General features: G+C 42.2%; 1 protein-coding gene across 3 annotated transcripts in view; it reads right to left on the bottom strand.

Annotated features, from left to right (window-relative positions):
* LOC106583767 (homeodomain-interacting protein kinase 1) overlaps positions 1-21,159 on the bottom strand; it is a 57,435-nt gene that overhangs the window by 14,390 nt on the left and 21,886 nt on the right. The window contains exons 5-14 of one of the 3 annotated variants that reach the window (XM_014168326.3): positions 18,462-18,585; positions 18,159-18,278; positions 16,612-16,698; positions 14,648-14,832; positions 14,331-14,487; positions 13,788-13,974; positions 10,591-10,709; positions 9,858-10,001; positions 2,327-2,484; positions 1,928-2,071 (exon numbers count right to left, since the gene is read on the bottom strand). In XM_014168326.3, the coding sequence (XP_014023801.1) occupies positions 1,928-2,071; positions 2,327-2,484; positions 9,858-10,001; positions 10,591-10,709; positions 13,788-13,974; positions 14,331-14,487; positions 14,648-14,832; positions 16,612-16,698; positions 18,159-18,278; positions 18,462-18,585 (1,425 nt within the window). The remainder of the gene's footprint in view (positions 1-1,927; positions 2,072-2,326; positions 2,485-9,857; positions 10,002-10,590; positions 10,710-13,787; positions 13,975-14,330; positions 14,488-14,647; positions 14,833-16,611; positions 16,699-18,158; positions 18,279-18,461; positions 18,586-21,159) is intronic. The other 2 variants (XM_014168328.3, XM_014168329.3) reach the window with 2 other exon arrangements.

Here is a 21,159-nt window from a genome sequence, read left to right as displayed (position 1 = left end):
TTACTAGTTGATAACTGTAACTATATAGTTGATAACTGTTACTATATACTTGATAACTGTTACTAGTTGATAACTCTTACTATATACTTGATAACTGTTACTAGTTGATAACTGTTACTCTATAGTTGATAACTGTTACTATATAGTTGATAACTGTTACTAGTTGATAACTGTAACTATATAGTTGATAACTGTTACTATATACTTGATAACTGTTACTAGTTGATAACTGTTACTCTATAGTTGATAACTGTTACTATATAGTTGATAACTGTTACTAGTTGATAACTGTAACTATATAGTTGATAACTGTTACTATATAGTTGATAACTGTTACTAGTTGATAACTGTTACTAGTTGATAACTGTTACTATATAGTTGATAACTGTTACTATATAGTTGATAACTGTAACTAGTTGATAACTGTTACTAGTTGATAACTGTAACTAGTTGATAACTGTAACTAGTTGATAACTGTTACTATATAGTTGATAACTGTAACTAGTTGATAACTGTAACTAGTTGATAACTGTAACTATATAGTTGATAACTGTAACTAGTTGATAACTGTTACTAGTTGATAACTGTTACTATATAGTTGATAACTGTAACTAGTTGATAACTGTTACTAGTTGATAACTGTTACTATATAGTTGATAACTGTAACTAGTTGATAACTGTAACTAGTTGATAACTGTAACTATATAGTTGATAACTGTAACTAGTTGATAACTGTAACTATATAGTTGATAACTGTAACTAGTTGATAACTGTTACTATATAGTTGATAACTGTAACTAGTTGATAACTGTAACTAGTTGATAACTGTAACTAGTTGATAACTGTAACTATATAGTTGATAACTGTAACTAGTTGATAACTGTAACTATATAGTTGATAACTGTAACTATATAGTTGATAACTGTAACTAGTTGATAACTGTAACTAGTTGATAACTGTAACTAGTTGATAACTGTTACTATATAGTTGATAACTGTAACTAGTTGATAACTGTAACTATATAGTTGATAACTGTTACTAATTAATAACTGTTACTATATAGTTGATAACTGTTACTCTATAGTTGATAACTGTAACTATATAGTTGATAACTGTTACTAGTTGATAACTGTTACTATATAGTTGATAACTGTTACTAATTAATAACTGTTACTATATAGTTGATAACTGTTACTCTATAGTTGATAACTGTAACTAGTTGATAACTGTTACTAGTTGATCACTGTAACTATATAGTTGCTAACTGTAACTAATTAATAACTGTTACTAGTTGATAACTGTTACTATATAGTTGATAACTGTTACTAATTAATAACTGTTACTATATAGTTGATAACTGTTACTCTATAGTTGATAACTGTAACTAGTTGATAACTGTTACTAGTTGATCACTGTTACTATATAGTTGATAACTGTAACTAGTTGATAACTGTAACTATATAGTTGATAACTGTTACTATATACTTGATAACTGTTACTATATAGTTGATAACTGTAACTATATAGTTGATAACTGTAACTAGTTGATAACTGTAACTAGTTGATAACTGTAACTATATAGTTGATAACTGTTACTAGTTGATAACTGTAACTATATAGTTGATAACTGTAACTAGTTGATAACTGTAACTAGTTGATAACTGTTACTAGTTGATAACTGTAACTATATAGTTGATAACTGTAACTAGTTGATAACTGTAACTAGTTGATAACTGTAACTAGTTGATGACTGTTACTATATAGTTGATAACTGTTACTAATTAATAACTGTTACTCTATAGTTGATAACTGTAACTATATAGTTGATAACTGTTACTATATAGTTGATAACTGTAACTAGTTAATAACTGTAATTAGTTGTTGTGCCACGATCTATCCATAGCCTTTCTCTTCCAGTCATTTGTACCTGGTGTTTCTGTTGTTGCCACGGCGACCCTTGGCCCTCTTCCCCGCGCCGCTCCTCTCCTGCTGTGACCTCTGGGTGGCCTGACCCCGGCTAGGGTCAAAGGTCGATTGACTCTGCTGCAGTACTCCCCTGTACTGAGACCCCCTACACACACCACACACATCTGAGTACCCCTGCTTTTCTTCAGACCTGGGGTTCAAATACTGTTTCTGTGCTTGTGAGCTTGCCTGGCTTAAATCAACCAATAGAAAAGTCCCAAAACCGCAAACCCCACCCATCTGGGATAGTTACACCCTGACATGATCTGGGTAATAATCCTATTGGTGGACTGACTTCTGTTCTCTTTTTTTAAGAGGTCTATTCTGACAGACAGCTATGTAACCATGGTGATAACCATACCTCCAGCTGTTTGTGTGCTGGGCTGTGTCCGGAAGGAGCGTCTCTACGGGAGACTCCGCGACAACCGTCTGGTGGGAGGAGCCGTGGATGGCCACACCAGGAACCTGCTGCCATGACGACGGGATGAGGATCTGCTGAGTGCCGGCGGGCCAAGCCTGCTACAGAGAACACACACACACACACACACACACACATAAACACACACAAACCAGTTAGCATTCATTCCAGTGTATATCTGTAATATCACATGAAAGCAGTGCCAACCCTGGTCAGAAAGTCATTGTCCAGAAGAGCCAATGAGTCAACCTGGAGCTAGTAATCAATGTCAGGAATAGGGATGAATATTTTACAAATGTTTCATCCCGAGAATAAATCACTTTTCTCCCAGGTAACCCAGTATTTCCCGCCAAAACTGGAAGCGCCATTGAAAAGCATATAAATTGGCCTATATCTGGATTTGATTAGAGCTTTGATTGAAAATTCTAGCCTGATTTTATGATCTCTACAATAACAACATTTAAAGGAGATCCAAGACCAAAAAAGACCAAACAATTATGCCGTTATCTAAGACGTATATAATATATGTAGGCCGTCATTGTAAATAAGAATTTGTTCTTAACTCACTTGCTTAGTTAAATAAAGGTTAAATAAATAAAAAATATTTACAAAAATATATATAGGCTACTGCACATTACGCACAGCAGAAAACATAAAATCCAATAGAGATAGCTAGCTGGATGCTTTCTTGGGTAAAATACACCGAACAAAAATATAAAACGCAACATGCCACATTTTCAAAGATTTTACTGAGTTACAGTTCATTATAAGGGAATCAGTCAATAGAGTTGACCAGGCTGTTGATTGTGGCCTGTGGAATGTTGGTCCCACTCCTCTTCAATGGCTGTGCCAAGTTGCTGGATATCGGTGGGAACTGCAACACGCTGTTGTACACGTAGACCCAGAGCATCCCAAACATGCTCAATGGGAGGACATGTCTGGTGACTACGCAGGCCATGGAAGAACTGGGACATTTTCGGCTTCCAGGAATTGTGTACAGATCCTTGCGACGTGGGGCTGTGCATTATCATGCTGAAACATGAGGTGATGGTGGTGGATGAATGGCACGATAATGGGCCTCAGGATCTCATCACGGTATCTCTGTGCATTCAAATTGCAATAGATAAACTGCAATTGTGTTCGTTGTCCGTAGAATATGCCTTCCCATACCAATAACCCCACCTCCACCATGGGGCACTCTTTTCACAACGTTGACATCAACAAACCGCTCACCCACACGATGCCATACACGGTTTCTGCCATCTGCCCGGTACAGTTTAAACCGGGATTCATCCGTGAAGAGCACTTTTCTCCAGCGTGCCAGTGGGGCATCGATGGTGAGCATTTTCCCACTGAAGTCAGTTACGACGCCGACCCTGGTGAGGAGGACAAGCACGCAGATGAGCTTCCCTGAGACGTTTCCGACAGTTTGTGGAGACATTTTTCAGTTGTGCAAACCCACAGTTTCATCAGTTGTCCAGGTGGCTGGTCTCAGACGATCCAGCAGGTGAAGAAGCTGGATACTAAAGCGCTGCTCAGCCTTCTTAACAACACTATCAACAAGGCAGGAGAGCTAACATTAATAATATGCATCTCAATCTCTCATGGCTCAAAGTAGAGGAGAGGTTGACTTCATCACTACTTGTATTTGTGAGAAGTATTGACATGTTGAATGCACCAAGCTGTCTGTTTAAACTACTAGCACACAGCTCAGACACCATGCATACCCCACAATACATGCCACCAAAGGTCTCTTCACAGTCCCCAAGTCCAGAACAGACTATGGGAGGTGCACAGTACTACATAGAGCCATGACTACATGGAACTCTATTCCACATCAAGTAACTGATACAAGCAGTAGAATCAGATTCATAAAACAGATAAAAAATACACCTTATGGCACAGTGGGGACTATGAAGAGACACACACGCACATAAGACACGCATTCTATACACATATGGATGTTGTATTGTAGATATGTGGTTGTAGAGTAGTGGTCTGAGGGAACACACAATGTGTTGTGAAAAGGGTTATGAAATGTAATATTTTAAATTATATATAACTACCTTAATGTTTATGGACCCCAGGAAGAGTAGCTGCTGCTTTGGCAGGAACTAATGGGGATCCATAATAAACCCCAGGAAGAGTAGCTGCTGCTTTGGCAGGAACTAATGGGGATCCATAATAAACCCCAGGAAGAGTAGCTGCTGCCTTGGCAGGAACTAATGGGGATCCATAATAAACCCCAGGAAGAGTAGCTGCTGCCTTGGCAGGAACTAATGGGGATCCATAATAAACCCCAGGAAGAGTACCTGCTGCCTTGGCAGGAACTAATGAGGATCCTTAATAAACCCCAGGAAGAGTAGCTGCTGCCTTGGCAGGAACTAATGGGGATCCATAATAAACCCCAGGAAGAGTAGCCGCTGCCTTGGCAGGAACTAATGGGGATCCATAATAAACCCCAGGAAGAGTAGCTGCTGCCTTGGCAGGAACTAATGGGGATCCATAATAAACCCCAGGAAGAGTACCTGCTGCCTTGGCAGGAACTAATGAGGATCCATAATAAACCCCAGGAAGAGTAGCCGCTGCCTTGGCAGGAACTAATGGGGATCCATAATAAACCCCAGGAAGAGTAGCTGCTGCCTTGGCAGGAACTAATGGGGATCAATAACAAACCCCAGGAAGAGTAGCTGCTGCCTTGGCAGGAACTAATTGGGATCCATAATAAACCCCAGGAAGAGTACCTGCTGCCTTGGCAGGAACTAATGAGGATCCTTAATAAACCCCAGGATAATAAATTAATAATTAATAATAAATTCCAATACCAGACTCTTATGATTGCTAAATACTGCACAATTTAAACACCAATCCCCCCTTCCCAAAAACATGTGTAAATATTGGACTATAAACTGTGCCTTCCTGTATCATACTGATGATCATATGTTTATTCTATTCTTCTGAGACATTAACTTTGTTAGTATTCTTATCTTTATTATTATAATTGTTGCATCGTCCAGAAGGAATCTGTATGTAAGCATTTGGTTGGACGATGCATACCATGCCTATCCTGTGCATACGACTAATAAAACTTAGATGTGAGTTAGTTACTGATGAGGAAAAGAGACAGAGAGAGAGATAAGCATGATTTATCGACTTCCAAAAAGCATTTGATTCTATTTGGCATGCAGGACTGTTCTACAAAGTTATTGAAAGTGGTGTAGGGGGTAAAACATATGACATAATTAAATCAATGTATACTGGCAATACGTGCAGCATTAAAATTGGAAATAAAAGAACAGAATTCTTTAACCAGGGGCAGGGCCGTCGCCAGGGTTGCAATCTGAGCCCTGCACTCTTCAATATTTACATCAATGAATTGGCCACTATTCTAGAAATATCCTCAGCCCCTGGTGTTTGTCTCCACAATTCAGAGGTTAAATGCCTACTGTTCGCAGATGACCTATGCCTGCTGTCACCCACAGCACATGGCCTACAGCAGAGCCTGGACCTGCTAGAGCAGTACTGCCAGACCTGGGCCCTGGCAGTAAACCCCAAAAAGACAAAAATAAAACTTTTTCCAGAGAAGATCCAGATCTCAGGGAATTAGACCAAAGTTCTCAATTGGTACAAAATATATAGAGTACTGCACACACTACAATTACTTAGGATTAAAAATAAGCTCAACTGGACACCTTAATGAGGCAGTGAATGAACTGAGAGAGAAAGCACGCAGGGCATTCTACGCCATTAAAAAGCAAATTCAAATTGAAATACCTTTGGCTAAATTTGGCTAAAACTAATTGAATATGTCATTGAACCAATTGCACTTTATGGCAGCGAGGGGTGGGGTCCACTTGCAAAACAAGATTTCATCAAATGGGACAAACACCCCATTGAAACCCTGCATGCAGAGTTCTGTAAGATTCTCCTACATGTCCAAAACTACAAACAATGGATGCAGGGCAGAATTAGGACAATATCCACTAATAATAAAAACTCAAAAAAGAGCAATTCAGTTTTGGAAACATCTAAAATACATATCATTACCAAGCCCTGCAATGCCAAGAGCTGAGCAAAGAAAAGAGCCCTCATCCAGCTGGTCCTGGGGCTGAGTTCACAAACCTGTTCTACTAAAACACTGAAGCCTCAGGACCCTCATCCAGCTGGTCCTGGGGCTGAGTTCACAAACCTGTTCTACTAAAACACTGAAGCCTCAGCACCAGAACATCCAATCAATCAGAATAAACCAAATTACAACAGAGTCAAAACAAAACTACATTGCTTATTGGGAAACACAAGCACAAGCAAAATGCAGTGCTATCTGGCCCTAAATCGACAGTACACCGTGGCTAAATATTTGACCATGGTTACTGATCAAAACCTTAGAAAAACCTTGACAAAGTACAGGCTCAGTGAGCACAGCCTTGCCATTGAGAAGGGTAGACACAGGAACACCTGGCTCCCTGTAGAGGAAAGGCTGTGCAGCCACTGCACAACAGCAGAACCTGAGACGGAGCTGCATTTCCTGACAAACTGTCAAAAATATAAACAATTAGAGAGTGTCATTTCCCCAAATATGAAACCCTTAATCAAGGTTTCAAAGACCTCTCTGATGAGGATAGGCTACCCGTCCTGTTGGGGGAGGACGCAGAGAGCTGTGGGTTGGCAGCGCACTACATTGCTGCCTGCCATAAGATGAGGGACCGTTTCTGACAGACCAATCAACCTGCACATGTCCTCTACTGTATGCTTATTGTTATTGTTCAATGTATGGTTATTTTGACCCTTGGTTATTGTTGTTACTGTTGTCCCGTTGACAATTTTGATTCTTATTATTTTCATATTGTAAATATCCAAAGTAAGCTTTGGCAATATGTCCATTGTTACGTCATGCCAATAAAGCAAATTGAATTGAATTGAGAGAGACAGAGAGAGACTGAGAGAGAGACAGAGAGAGAGAGAGAGAGAGAGAGAGAAAGAGAGAGACAGAGAAAGCAAGATGGGAAGAGAGAGAGGGAAATGGAGAGAGACGGACAGAGACAGAGAGAGAGACAGAGAAAGCAAGATGGAAGAGAGGGAGGGAAATGGAGAGAGATGGACAGAGACAGAGAGAGAGACAGAGAGAGACAGAGAAAGCAAGATGGAAGAGAGGGAGGGAAATGGAGAGAGACAGACAGAGACAGAGAGAGAGAGACAGAGAGCGAGAAAGACAGAGAGAGAGAGAGAGAGAGAGAGAGAGAGAGAGAGAGAGAGAGAGAGAGAAAGCAAGACGGGAAGAGAGAGAAGGAAATGGAGAGAGACAGACAGAGACAGAGAGAGAGAGACAGAGAGAGAGACAGAGAGACAGAGAGACGAGAGAGAGAGAGAGAGGAGAGAGAGAGCGAGAGAGACAGAGCGAGAGAGAGAGCGAGAAAACAAGATGGGAAGAGAGAGAAGGAAATGGAGAGAGATGGACAGAGACAGAGAGAGAGAGACAGAGAGAGAGAGATGGAGACCGAGAAAGAGAGACAGAGAGAGACAGAGAGAGAGAGTGAGAGAGACAGAGAGAGAGAGAGAAAGAGAGAGTGAGAGAGAGACAGAGAGAGAAAGAGACACAGATAGAGAGAGAGACAGAGAGAGAGAGAGAGAGAGAGAGAGAGAGAGAGAGAGAGAGAGAGAGAGAGAGAGACGGAGACAGAGAGAGAGAGTGAGAGAGAGACAGAGAGAGAGATAGAGAGACATAGAGACAGAGAGAGAGAGAGAGACATAATAGAGACAGAGAGAGACGGAGCTATATGGCTGCTGACTAGCTCTCCACATCACCGATGTCATGGGAGTCTGGGACCTGATAAACTGGACAACTACATCCAACAAGAAAGGAAGGACGGAGGGAAACACTAACTAGAACCTTCTCATCGTGGTGCCAATACCGTTGAGCTGAAAGGAAAGGAGAAGAATGGATCGAGCGGTTAAGGAAAGATGTGTCTTAGCTGGTGTCTCAAGCAACGACAGGAAGCTTCAAGTAAAGTGAAGTCAGGCATCACTCCTCCATGTCCTCAGAACAGTAGAACTACAGAAAGGAGGGGAAGAGGGTGTGTGTAGGCGCCACCGCACTGCAAGAGAGAGGAAATGACAGACTGAGAAAAAGGAAACGGGGACAGAGAGAGAAAGAGGTAAGACACAGGGATAATCAGAGTAAAGACAGAGAAAGAGGTAAGAGACAGAGAAAGAGGTAAGACACAGGGATAATCAGAGTAGAGAAAGAGGTAAGAGACAGGGATAATCAGAGTAGAGACAGAGAAAGAGGTAAGAGACAGAGATAATCAGAGTAGAGACAGAGAAAGAGGTAAGACACAGGGATAATCAGAGTAAAGACAGAGAAAGAGGTAAGAGACAGAGAAAGAGGTAAGACACAGGGATAATCAGAGTGGAGACAGAGAAAGAGGTAAGAGACAGGGATAATCAGAGTAGAGACAGAGACAGAGGTAACACACAGGGATAATCAGAGTAGAGACAGAGAAAGAGGTAAGAGACAGGGATAATCAGAGTAGAGACAGAGACAGAGGTAAGAGACAGAGAAAGAGGTAAGACACAGGGATAATCAGAGTAAAGACAGAGAAAGAGGTAAGAGACAGAGAAAGAGGTAAGAGACAGGGATAATCAGAGTAGAAACAGAGAAAGAGGTAAGAGACAGGGATAATCAGAGTGGAGACAGAGAAAGAGGTAAGAGACAGGGATAATCAGAGTGGAGACAGAGAAAGAGGTAAGAGACAGGGATATTCAGAGTAGAGACAGAGAAAGAGGTAAGAGACAGGGATAATCAGAGTGGAGACAGAGAAAGAGGTAAGAGACAGGGATATTCAGAGTAGAGACAGAGAAAGAGGTAAGAGACAGGGATAATCAGAGTGGAGACAGAGAAAGAGGTAAGAGACAGGGATAATCAGAGTGGAGACAGAGAAAGAGGTAAGAGACAGAGATAATCAGAGTAGAGACAGAGACAGAGGTAACACACAGGGATAATCAGAGTAGAGACAGAGAAAGAGGTAAGAGACAGGGATAATCAGAGTGGAGACAGAGAAAGAGGTAAGAGACAGAGATAATCAGAGTAGAGACAGAGACAGAGGTAACACACAGGGATAATCAGAGTAGAGACAGAGAAAGAGGTAAGAGACAGAGATAATCAGAGTAGAGACAGAGAAAGAGGTAAGAGACAGAGAAAGAGGTAACACAGGGATAATCAGAGTAGAGACAGAGACAGAGGTAACACAGGGATAATCAGAGTAGAGACAGAGAAAGAGGTAACACACAGGGATAATAGGAGTAGAGACAGAGAAAGAGGTAAGAGACAGAGATAATCAGAGTAGAGACAGAGACAGAGGTAACACACAGGGATAATCAGAGTAGAGACGGAACATTATTGAAAGGGAGTGAATGAGAAGAGGATTGAACTGGGTGAGCGAGGAGGAGGAAGAACGTGGAGGTGTGTGTGTTTTACCAGCATGGTGGCAGTGTGCTCCAGCAGAGTGGGGTGGCCAGCATCACAGCCCAGCCCCAGGGGAACAGAGTACTGGGGGGCTACGCCCGCTACCGTGGGGGGGTGGGGGTGGAGGGTGGCTACAATCAGGGGTGTGCAGGAGCCCTGGGAGGTGGAGGGGAGGGGGGATGGGTCAGGAAAGGGTGGAGGGTTAAATAAGTTGGCAGAGACTGTTTTTGTCGGGTTGGTGAACACTCTTTTAGACCTGTGGAAGCAGGTGTTTCTGATCGAGGTTAGATAGGATGTGGGTCGGACGATAAAACTGTCAAGGTCGTGACGTTGGTCCATGGATGGGGAGAAGAGGAGATATGAGCCCAACTCAAACAACCTTTCAACCCGGAATATGTTCTAGAATCTTCTGAGCTACAGGACTTGGAGTTCTCAAACCAAACGCACGCACGCACGCACGTGCACACACACACACACACACATACATACACACACACACACACACACACACACACACACACACACACACACACACACACACACACACACACACACACACACACACACACACACACACACACACACACACACACACACACACACACAGAGACACAGACAGACAGACAGACAGACAGACAGACAGACAGATAGACAGACAGACAGACAGACAGACAGACAGACAGACAGACAGACAGACAGACAGACAGACAGACAGACAGACAGACAGACAGACAGACAGACAGACCTGTGTGAGCATGGCAGGCTGCAGCTGCAGTGGCTGTGTTGATTGGTTCTGGTTCACTATGGGGGCTGAACTGTTCATCCTCACTGGAAAACTAGAGCTCTTATTGGATGACTGGAGACCTGCAGACAGAGGAATAGCCAATCAGTGACCACCACTACACCATGACATCACAACAGTGTTACTAAAGTCCCAAGTCATTCAGCGGTTCAGTTGAAGTTGGAAGTTTACATACACCTTAGCCAAATACATTTAAACTCAGTTTTTCACAATTCCTGAAATGTTATCCTAGAACAAATTCCCTGTCTTAGGTCAGTTAGGATCACCACTTTATTTTAAGAATGTGAAATGTCAGAATAATAATAGAGAGAATGATGTATTTCAGCTTTTATTTCTTTCATCACATTCCCAGTGGGTCAGAAGTTTACATACACTCAATTAGTATTTGGTAGCATTGCCTTTAAATTGTTTAACTTGGGTCAAACATTTTGGGTGGCCTTCCACAAGCTTCCCACAATAAATTGGGTGAATTTTGGCCCATTCCTCCTGACAGAGCTGGTGTAACTGAGTCAGGTTTGTAGGCCTCCTTGCTCGCACACGCTTTTTCAGTTCTGCCTACAAATTTTCTATAGGATTGAGGTCAGGGCTTTGTGATGGCCACACCAATACCTTGACTTTATTTTCCTTAAGCCATTGAGCCACAACTTTGGAAGTATGCTTGGGGTCATTGTCCATTTGGAAGACCCATTTGCGACCAAGCTTTAACTTCCTGACTGATGTCTTGAGATGTTGCTTCAATATAACCACATCATTTTCCAACCTCATGATGCCATCTATTTTGTGAAGTCCCTCCCTGCAGAAAAGCACCCCCACAACATGATGCTGCCACCCCCGTGCTTCACGGTTGGGATGGTGTTCTTCAGCTTGCAAGCCTCCCCCTTTTTCCTCCAAACATAACGATGGTCATTATGGCCAAACAGTTCTATTTTTGTTTCATCAGACCAGAAGACATTTCTCCAAAAAGTTCAATCTTTGTCCCCATGTGCAGTTGCAAACTTTGTCTGGCTTTTTTTATGGCGGTTTTGGAGCAGTGGCTTCTTCCTTGCTGAGCGACCTTTCAGGTTATGTCGATATAGGACTCGTTTTACTGTGGATATAGATACTTTTGTACCGGTTTCCTCCAACATCTTCACAATGTCCTTTGCTGTTGTTCTGGGATTGATCTGCACTTTTCGCACCAAAGTACATGCATCTCTAGAAGACAGAACGCGTCTCCTTCAAGAGCGGTATGACGGCTGCGCGGTCCCATGGTGTTTGTACTTGCGTACTATTGTTTGTACAGATGAGCGTGGTACCTTCAGGCGTTTGGAAATTGCTCCCAAGGATGAACCAGACTTGTGGAGGTCTACAATTGTTTTTCTGAGGTCTTGGCTCATTTCTTCTGATTTTCCCATGATGTCAAGCAAAGAGGCACTGAGTTTGAAGGTAGGCCTTGAAATACATCCACAGGTACACCTCCAATTGACTCAAATGATGTCAATTAGCCTATCAGAAGATTTTAAAGCCATTACATCATTTTCTTAGTGTATGTAAACTTTTGACCCACTGGAATTGTGATACAGTGAATTATAAGTGAAATAATCTGTCTTTAAACAATTGTTGGAAAAATGACTTGTGTCATGCGCAAAGTAGATGTCCTAACCGACTTTCCAAAACTATACGAATCTAGATGGGCTCCGATACGATACAGGAACGATACGGTTTAGTTTGAAACGATTCAGTGGGATTCGGTTTGATTACAGAATGAATCGATGCGACTCGGTTCGATACGATACAGGAACGACACGGTTTAGTTTGAAACGATTCGGTGGGATTCGGTTTGATTACAGAATGAATCGATGCGACTCGGTTCGATACGATACAGGAACGATACGGTTTAGTTTGAAACGATTCGGTGGGATTCGGTTTGATTACAGAATGAATCGATGCGACTCGGTTCGATACGATTCGATCCACTAATATTTGATGCATAAACACATTCATTTATATTCTAAAATCTGCTGCTGCTGGAACTCATGAACTGAATGTCTCTGAACTGGATCTGTCTGAACTGGATCTGTCTGAGCTGGATCTGTCTGAGCTGGATCTGTCTGAGCTGGATCTGTCTGAACCGGATCTGTCTGAGCCGGATCTGTCTGAACCGGATCTGTCTGAGCCGGATCTGTCTGAGCCGGATCTGTCTGAACTGGATCTGTCTGAACTGGATCTGTCTGAACTGGATCTGTCTGAACTGCATCTGTCTGATCTGGATCTGTCTGAACTGGATCTGTCTGAACTGGATCAGTCTGGATCTGTCTGACCTGGATCTGTCTGAGCTGGATCTGTCTGATCTGGACCTGTCTGAGCTGGATCTGTCTGAACTGGATCTGTCTGAACTGGACCTGTCCGATCTGGACCTGTCTGAACTGGATCTGTCTGAGCTGGATCTGTCTGAACTGGATCTGTCTGAGCTGGATCTGTCTGGATCTGTCTGAACTGGATCTGTCTGAGCTGGATCTGTCTGAACTGGATCTGTCTGAGCTGCTGGATCTGTCTGAGCTGCTGGATCTGTCTGAACTGGATCTGTCTGAGCTGGATCTGTCTGAGCTGGATCTGTCTGAACTGGATCTGTCTGAGCTGGATCTGTCTGAACTGGATCTGTCTGAACTGGATCTGTCTGAGCTGGATCTGTCTGAGCTGGATCTCTCTGAGCTGGATCTGTCTGAGCTGGATCTGTCTGGATCTGTCTGAGCTGGATCTCTCTGAAGTGGATCTGTCTGAGCTGGATCTGTCTGAGCTGGATCTGTCTGAGCTGGATCTGTCTGAACTGGATCTGTCTGAACTGGATCTGTCTGAGCTGGATCTGTCTGAGCTGGATCTGTCTGAACTGGATCTGTCTCAACTGGATCTGTCTGAACTGTCTGTGAACAAAAATAAACGCAACATGCAACAATTGCAAAGATTTGACTTGTCCAATAAGAAACACTAATTTAAATGTTCCAGTTGAAAACATTTTCCGTTGCTCCTAATGATCCTGAACAATGTGTCCTATAAAACATCAAGGACACAGATTAAGTCGGAGGACTTGGATGTCCCTTTAGTGCTCTTAAGAACTCAACCCGTCGTCTCAATACCATAACATCACAGTGTTTGGCTCTTACCCTGTATGGTGTTTGGTGGGCAGACGATGAGAGTCTGCTGGAAGGGCTCAGTCTGGCAGGCCAGGCCGGTGGGGCGTGCCTGCAGGGGGACACTCTGTTGGGCCAGCCCAGGGATGTTAATGGTGGCCTGCTGGTACAGGGCTGGCTGGTAGTTCATGAGAGGAACAGCGCCCCCTGCTGATGGTACCTGTTGGTTTCCGTTCATTTAGAGTTCCACTACTGGTCAGTCAGACGGAAGTTGGAACAAACTGATTTGTCCTGCCATTTTGTTCATAGATCTGGACCCATAATTCTAAAGAGCCTTAGAGTACATATGCTGATCTAGGATCAGATCCCACTTGTCGATATAATCCTATTCATTATGTTCTCAAAAAGGCAAAGCTGATCCTAAATCGCCAATCATTGATACATCTTGCCCCTGGTGACTTGCACTGTGTGTGTGTGTGTTTGTGTTTGTGTTTGTGTGTGTGTGTGTGTGTGTGTGTGTGTGTGTGTGTGTGTGTGTGTGTGTGTGTGTGTGTGTGTGTGTGTGTGTGTGTGTACCTGGTTGTGCTGGCTCAGCTGGCTGCTGAAGGTGACAGTGAGGTTGCCGGCGGCACCAGCACTAGGAAGAGCGTTGGTGGAGAAGAGAGTTTTGTTGTTGTCGAACGATGAGCTCCTATGTTTACAGAGTTCCATGTTCTGAAAGCAAGACTTCACACTACAAAGGGGTGAGAAAACAAACAATCAACCTATTATTCCATCAAATCATTTAATCAATCGATCAAACAATTAAATTCCACCCACAGGGGGAAAATTCAAATCGTGACCCCCCCACCACAACCCAAACATTCTTTCACGCCACAGACAGGTGTACGTACTGGGAGCTGTGAGGGAAGTCCAGCAGGTGACTCATGGTGACGAAGGGATGACCCAGCGTCTTAGTGGGCGTGATCCTCTTGTCAGCGTCCAATCGAAGCATCCGCTTCAGCAGGTCGATGAATTCCCGCCTATCAGCTTTCTCCGCAAGCATGTCCGTCCCCTCCAGGTGAGACGATAGGTTGACCTGCACCAGGAAGAAGTGATGCAACAGGAAAAAGTCAGGTTGGATGAACGTGCCGCTGGAAAGATCTTTTTTCAGTTTAGGATTATCTAATTGTTAAAGTTAGGATTTAGGGAGAGGGAGTAGAGGAAAAGCAGAATCAATGAATTAGCCAGCTAACTTGCCTAAATGTTGAGAAATAACTTGCTTATTTAAAAAAAAGATGAAATAGTTTTTTCCCCTCATCAATCTACACATAATACCCCATAATGACAAGGCAAAAAAACATTGTAGAAATGTTTGAAAATGTATTAAAAATAAAACACCGAAATATCACATTTACATAAGTATTCAGACCCTTTACTCAGTACTTTGTTGAAGCACCTTTGGCAGCGATTACAGCTTCGCGTCTTCTTGGGTATGACGCTACAAGCTTGGCACACCTGTATTTGGGGAATTTCTCCCATTCTTCTCTGCAGTTTCTCTCAAGCTCTGTCAGGTTGGATGGGGAGTGTCGATGCACAGTTATTTTCAGGTCTCTCCAGAGATGTTCGATCGGGTTCAAGTCCGGGCTCTGGCTGGGCCACTCAAGGACATTCAGAGACTTGTCCCGAAGCCATTCCTGTGTTGTGTTGGCTGTGTGCTTAGGTTAGAAGGTGAACCTTCACCCCAGTCTGAGGTCCTGAGCGCTCTGGAGCAGGTTTTCATCAATGATCTCTCTGTACTTTGCTCCGTTCATCTTTCCCCCGATCCTGACTAGTCTCCCAGTCCCTTCAGCTGAAAAATATCCCCACAGCATGATGCTGACACCACCATGTTTCATCATAGGGATGGTGCCAGGTTTCCTCCAGACGTGACACTTGGCATTCAGGTCAAAGAGTTCAATCTTGGTTTCATCAGACCAGAGAATCTTGTTTATTATGGTCTTAGAGTCCTTTAGGTGCCTTTTGTCAAACTACAAGCTGGCTGTCATGTCCCTTTTACTGAGGAGTGGCTTCCGTCTGGCCACCGTTGGACCACTCCCTGACCAAGGCCCTTCTCCACCCGCCACCCGATTGCTCAGTTATAAATAAACAAATGAAAAAACGAATGTAGACAATAATGGCATTTGGATAGCTTCCAGAATCAGTCATCTGTCAGTCATCCAGGGTGACATCTTTGAGTATAGCCCTCTGATCATAGAGTATCTCGATTAATCCCAGCAAAAAAACTAACGAACACCCTACCGATGTACTAACCGGAACATTTCTTGCACTAAAAACACGTGCCTCGTCTTACTAGCACCGACTTTGCATGATAAGCTTCTTTATTGAGTTAAGTTTCGACTTCACGTTTCCATCCCAACCATTTCATGTGGATTAATTTACCTGACGCATGAAAAAAGTGACGACCGGGCTGATGGAAACATGAAATGTCTGTACAATTTTATAAATGCATACAGACAATTTGTTCATTTGACATGGTGGAAAAAATTTACATTTTTTAAAATTGATTATTAATAATTCAAAATATTGCCGTTTGAAGCTGGTGTATAAAACCAAAAGTAAACATTTTTTAAACTAAACTTAAGAATGAGAAGCATAGAAATAGCACACATAGAACAGATCTACCGCTTCTTAGACTTGATTTCAATGCAAATGACAGATCTATAACTCCCATTTCTATGTTTAAAAAAAAATCTCAACGAGACTAACCTGATTAAATAAAGGTTAAGTAAAAAAATGTATAAAAAATGGCGGATGTTAAAAGGGGGTTTATAAACATAAATGTGACATACTAGATGATGTCATATAGCGGACTAACCTGCATCATGTCGTCCAGACAGTTGAAGATGTATTTACGGGCCTCCTTCGACTTAATGCCCATCTCAGCCTCGTGGTCCGAAGGGGCCTATTGAACAGACACATCAGAAATGTTACACTTGTTGTTATCACCAAAATACTTATATTAATAAAACTAATAAGGAAGTGCCTAGGAAAAACGTACATTTCTATTTGCCCATGAACCCCACTAAAAGCCCTTTTCACAGCAGTGTGTGTTGAGATCCATGTGCTGATTCTGGCAGGAACAACTAGGTGAGCGTCCAAAATGGAAACCTATTCCCAATATAGTGCACTACTGTTGACCAGGGCTCTGTAGTACACTCCTGTTGACCAGGGCTCTGTAGTACACTACTGTTGACCAGGGCTCTGTAGTACACTACTGTTGACCAGGGCTCTGTAGTACACTACTGTTGACCAGGGCTCTGTAGTGCACTACTGTTGACCAGGGCTCTGTAGTACACTACTGTTGACCAGGTGTACTGTAATACCTTAATCCTCCAGAGGGGTATATTTTTTATTTTATTTTATATTTGAGATTCTTCAAAGTAGCCACCCTTTGCCTTGATGACAGCTTTGCACACTCTTGGAATTCTCTCAACCAGTAGTCACATGGAATGCATTTTAATTAACAGGTGTGCCTTGTTAAAAGTTAATTTGTGGAATTTCTTTCCTTCTTAATGCGTTTGAGCCAATCAGTTGTGTTGCGACAAGATAAGGGTGGTATATGGAAGATAGCCCTATTTGGTAAAAGACCAAGTTCATATTATGGCAAGAACAGCTCAAATAAGCAAAGAGAAACGGAAGCCCATCATTACTTTAAGACATGAAGGTCAGTCAATATGGAACATTTCAAGAACTTTGAAAGTTTCTTCGCAAAAACCATCAAGCGCTATGATGAAACTGGACCGCCACAGGAAAGGAAGACCCAGAGTTACCTCTGCTGCAGAGGATAAGTTCATTAGAGTTACCAGCCTCAGAAATTGCAGCCCAAATAAATGCTTCACAGAGTTCAAGTAACAGACATCAACATCAACTGTTCAGAGGAGACTGTATGAATCAGGCCTTCATGGACGAATTGCTGCAAAGAATCCACTACTAAAGGACACCAATAAGAAGAAGAGACTAGCTTGGGCCAAGAAATGTGAGCAATGGACATTAGACAGATGTAAATTTATCCTTTGGTCTGATGAGTCCAAATTTGAGATTTATGGTTCCAACCGCCATGTCTTTGTGAGACGCAGAGTAGGTGAACAGGTGTGATGGTGTGGGGGTGCTTTGCTGGTGACACTGTCTGTGATTTATTTAGAATTCAAGGCACACTTAACCAGCATGGCTACCACAGAATTCTGCAGCGATACGCCATCCCATCTGGTTTGTGCTTAGTGGGACTATCATTTATTTTTACACAGGACAATAACCCGAAACACACCTCCGGGGATGTGTAAGAGCTATTTGACCAAGAAGGAGAGTGATGGTGCGCATCCGTGCGTGACGTCAGTGTGTCGTGTACTGGAAAAGAGTCGATACCTTGATTCTCCAGACGGGGTAGCTGGAGTCAGGTCCTCTCTTGAAGAAACGGCTGGTCTTGGTGCCGGCACTCAGCAGGTACTCTGCAGGCAGGCCCTGGGTCTGGGAGATGTACCGGATCTAACGGACGAAGAGAGGCCATGTTAGAGTCCATCATAACAGTTTAAGATAAAATTATGTTTTTTTGTGTCTGTGTGTGTGTGTGTGTGTGTGTGTGTGTGTGTGTGTGTGTGTGTGTGTGTGTGTGTGTGTGTGTGTGTGTGTGTGTGTGTGTGTGTGTGTGTGTGTGTGTGTGGTTCCTACCTGGTCGTACTCCGAGGCCCCGGGGTACAGGGGCCACCCCAGGAACAGCTCAGCTATAACGCAGCCAAGAGACCACATATCTATAGCCTCACAGAACGGCAGACCCAGGATGATCTCTGGAGCCCTGAGAGAATAATAACTCATCAACAACAACACATGATAACATGCTCACACACTTAGTATTAAGCAGTATATTGGGGAAGTGTTCTACTGTTGTGAAAAAACTCATATATATATATATATATATATATATATATATATATATATATAAAATCATGTTATATATACCTGTACCAGTCATCATGTTAGATAGACCTGTACCAGTCATCATGTTATATATACCTGTACCAGTCATCATGTTATATATACCTGTACCAGTCATCATGTTATATACACCTGTACCAGTCATCATGTTATATATACCTGTACCAGTCATCATGTAATATATACCTGTACCAGTCATCATGTTATATACACCTGTACCAGTCATCATGTTATATACACCTGTACCAGTCATCATGTTATATACACCTGTACCAGTCATCATGTTATATATACCTGTACCAGTCATCATGTTATATACACCTGTACCAGTCATCATGTTATATATACCTGTACCAGTCATCATGTAATATATACCTGTACCAGTCATCATGTTATATACACCTGTACCAGTCATCATGTTATATATACCTGTACCAGTCATCATGTAATATATACCTGTACCAGTCATCATGTAATATATACCTGTACCAGTCATGTTATATATACCTGTACCAGTCATCATGTTATATATACCTGTACCAGTCATCATGTTATATACACCTGTACCAGTCATCATGTTATATATACCTGTACCAGTCATCATGTTATATACACCTGTACCAGTCATCATGTTATATACACCTGTACCAGTCATCATGTTATATATACCTGTACCAGTCATCATGTTAGATACACCTGTACCAGTCATCATGTTATATATACCTGTACTAGTCATCATGTTATATATACCTGTACCAGTCATCATGTTAGATACACCTGTACCAGTCATCATGTTATATATACCTGTACCAGTCATCATGTTAGATATACCTGTACCAGTCATCATGTTATATATACCTGTACCAGTCATCATCTTATATACACCTGTACCAGTCATCATGTTATATACACCTGTACCAGTCATCATGTTATATACACCTGTACCAGTCATCATGTTATATATACCTGTACCAGTCATCATGTAATATATACCTGTACCAGTCATCATGTTATATACACCTGTACCAGTCATCATGTTATATATACCTGTACCAGTCATCATGTAATATATACCTGTACCAGTCATCATGTAATATATACCTGTACCAGTCATGTTATATATACCTGTACCAGTCATCATGTTATATATACCTGTACCAGTCATCATGTTATATACACCTGTACCAGTCATCATGTTATATATACCTGTACCAGTCATCATGTTATATACACCTGTACCAGTCATCATGTTATATACACCTGTACCAGTCATCATGTTATATATACCTGTACCAGTCATCATGTTAGATACACCTGTACCAGTCATCATGTTATATATACCTGTACTAGTCATCATGTTATATATACCTGTACCAGTCATCATGTTAGATACACCTGTACCAGTCATCATGTTATATATACCTGTACCAGTCATCATGTTAGATATACCTGTACCAGTCATCATGTTATATATACCTGTACCAGTCATCATCTTATATACACCTGTACCAGTCATCATGTTATATACACCTGTACCAGTCATCATGTTATATACACCTGTACCAGTCATCATGTTAGATACACCTGTACCAGTCATCATGTTACAGTGGGGCAAAAAAGTATTTAGTCAGCCACCAATTGTGCAAGTTCTCCCACTTAAAAAGATGAGAGAGGCCTGTAATTTTCATCATAGGTACACTTCAACTATGAGAGACAAAATTAGAAAAAAAATCCAGAAAATCACATTGTAGGATTTTTTATGAATTTATTTGCAAATTATGGTGGAAAATAAGTATTTGGTCAATAACAAAAGTTTATCTCAATACTTTGTTATATACCCTTTGTTGGCAATGACACAGGTCAAACGTTTTCTGTAAGTCTTCACAAGGTTTTCACACACTGTTGCTGGTATTTTGGCCCATTCCTCCATGCAGATCTCCTCTAGAGCAGTGATGTTTTGGGGCTGTCGCTGGGCAACACGGACTTTCAACTCCCTCCAAAGATTTTCTATGGGGTTGAGATCTGGAGACTGGCTAGGCCACTCCAGGACCTTGAAATGCTTCTTACGAAGCCCCTCCTTCGTTGCCCGGGCGGTGTGTTTGGGATCATTGTCATGCTGAAAGACCCAGCCATGTTTCATCTTCAATGCCCTTGCTGTTGGAAGGAGGTTTTCACTCAAAATCTCACGATACATGGCCCCATTCATTCTTTCCTTTACACGGATCAGTCGTCCTGGGCCCTTTGCAGAAAAACAGCCCCAAAGAATGATGTTTCCACCCCCATGCTTCACAGTAGGTATGGTGTTCTTTGGATGCAACTCAGCATTCTTTGTCCTCCACACACGACGAGTTGAGTTTTTACCAAAAAGTTATATTTTGGTTTCATCTGACCATATGACATTCTCCCAATCCTCTTCTGGATCATCCAAATGCTC

This window comes from Salmo salar, chromosome 22 (assembly GCF_965601325.2).
Source record: "Salmo salar chromosome 22, fSalSal1, whole genome shotgun sequence".
Lineage (NCBI taxonomy): Eukaryota > Metazoa > Chordata > Actinopteri > Salmoniformes > Salmonidae > Salmo > Salmo salar.
This window is presented reverse-complemented; position numbering and strand designations above follow the sequence as displayed.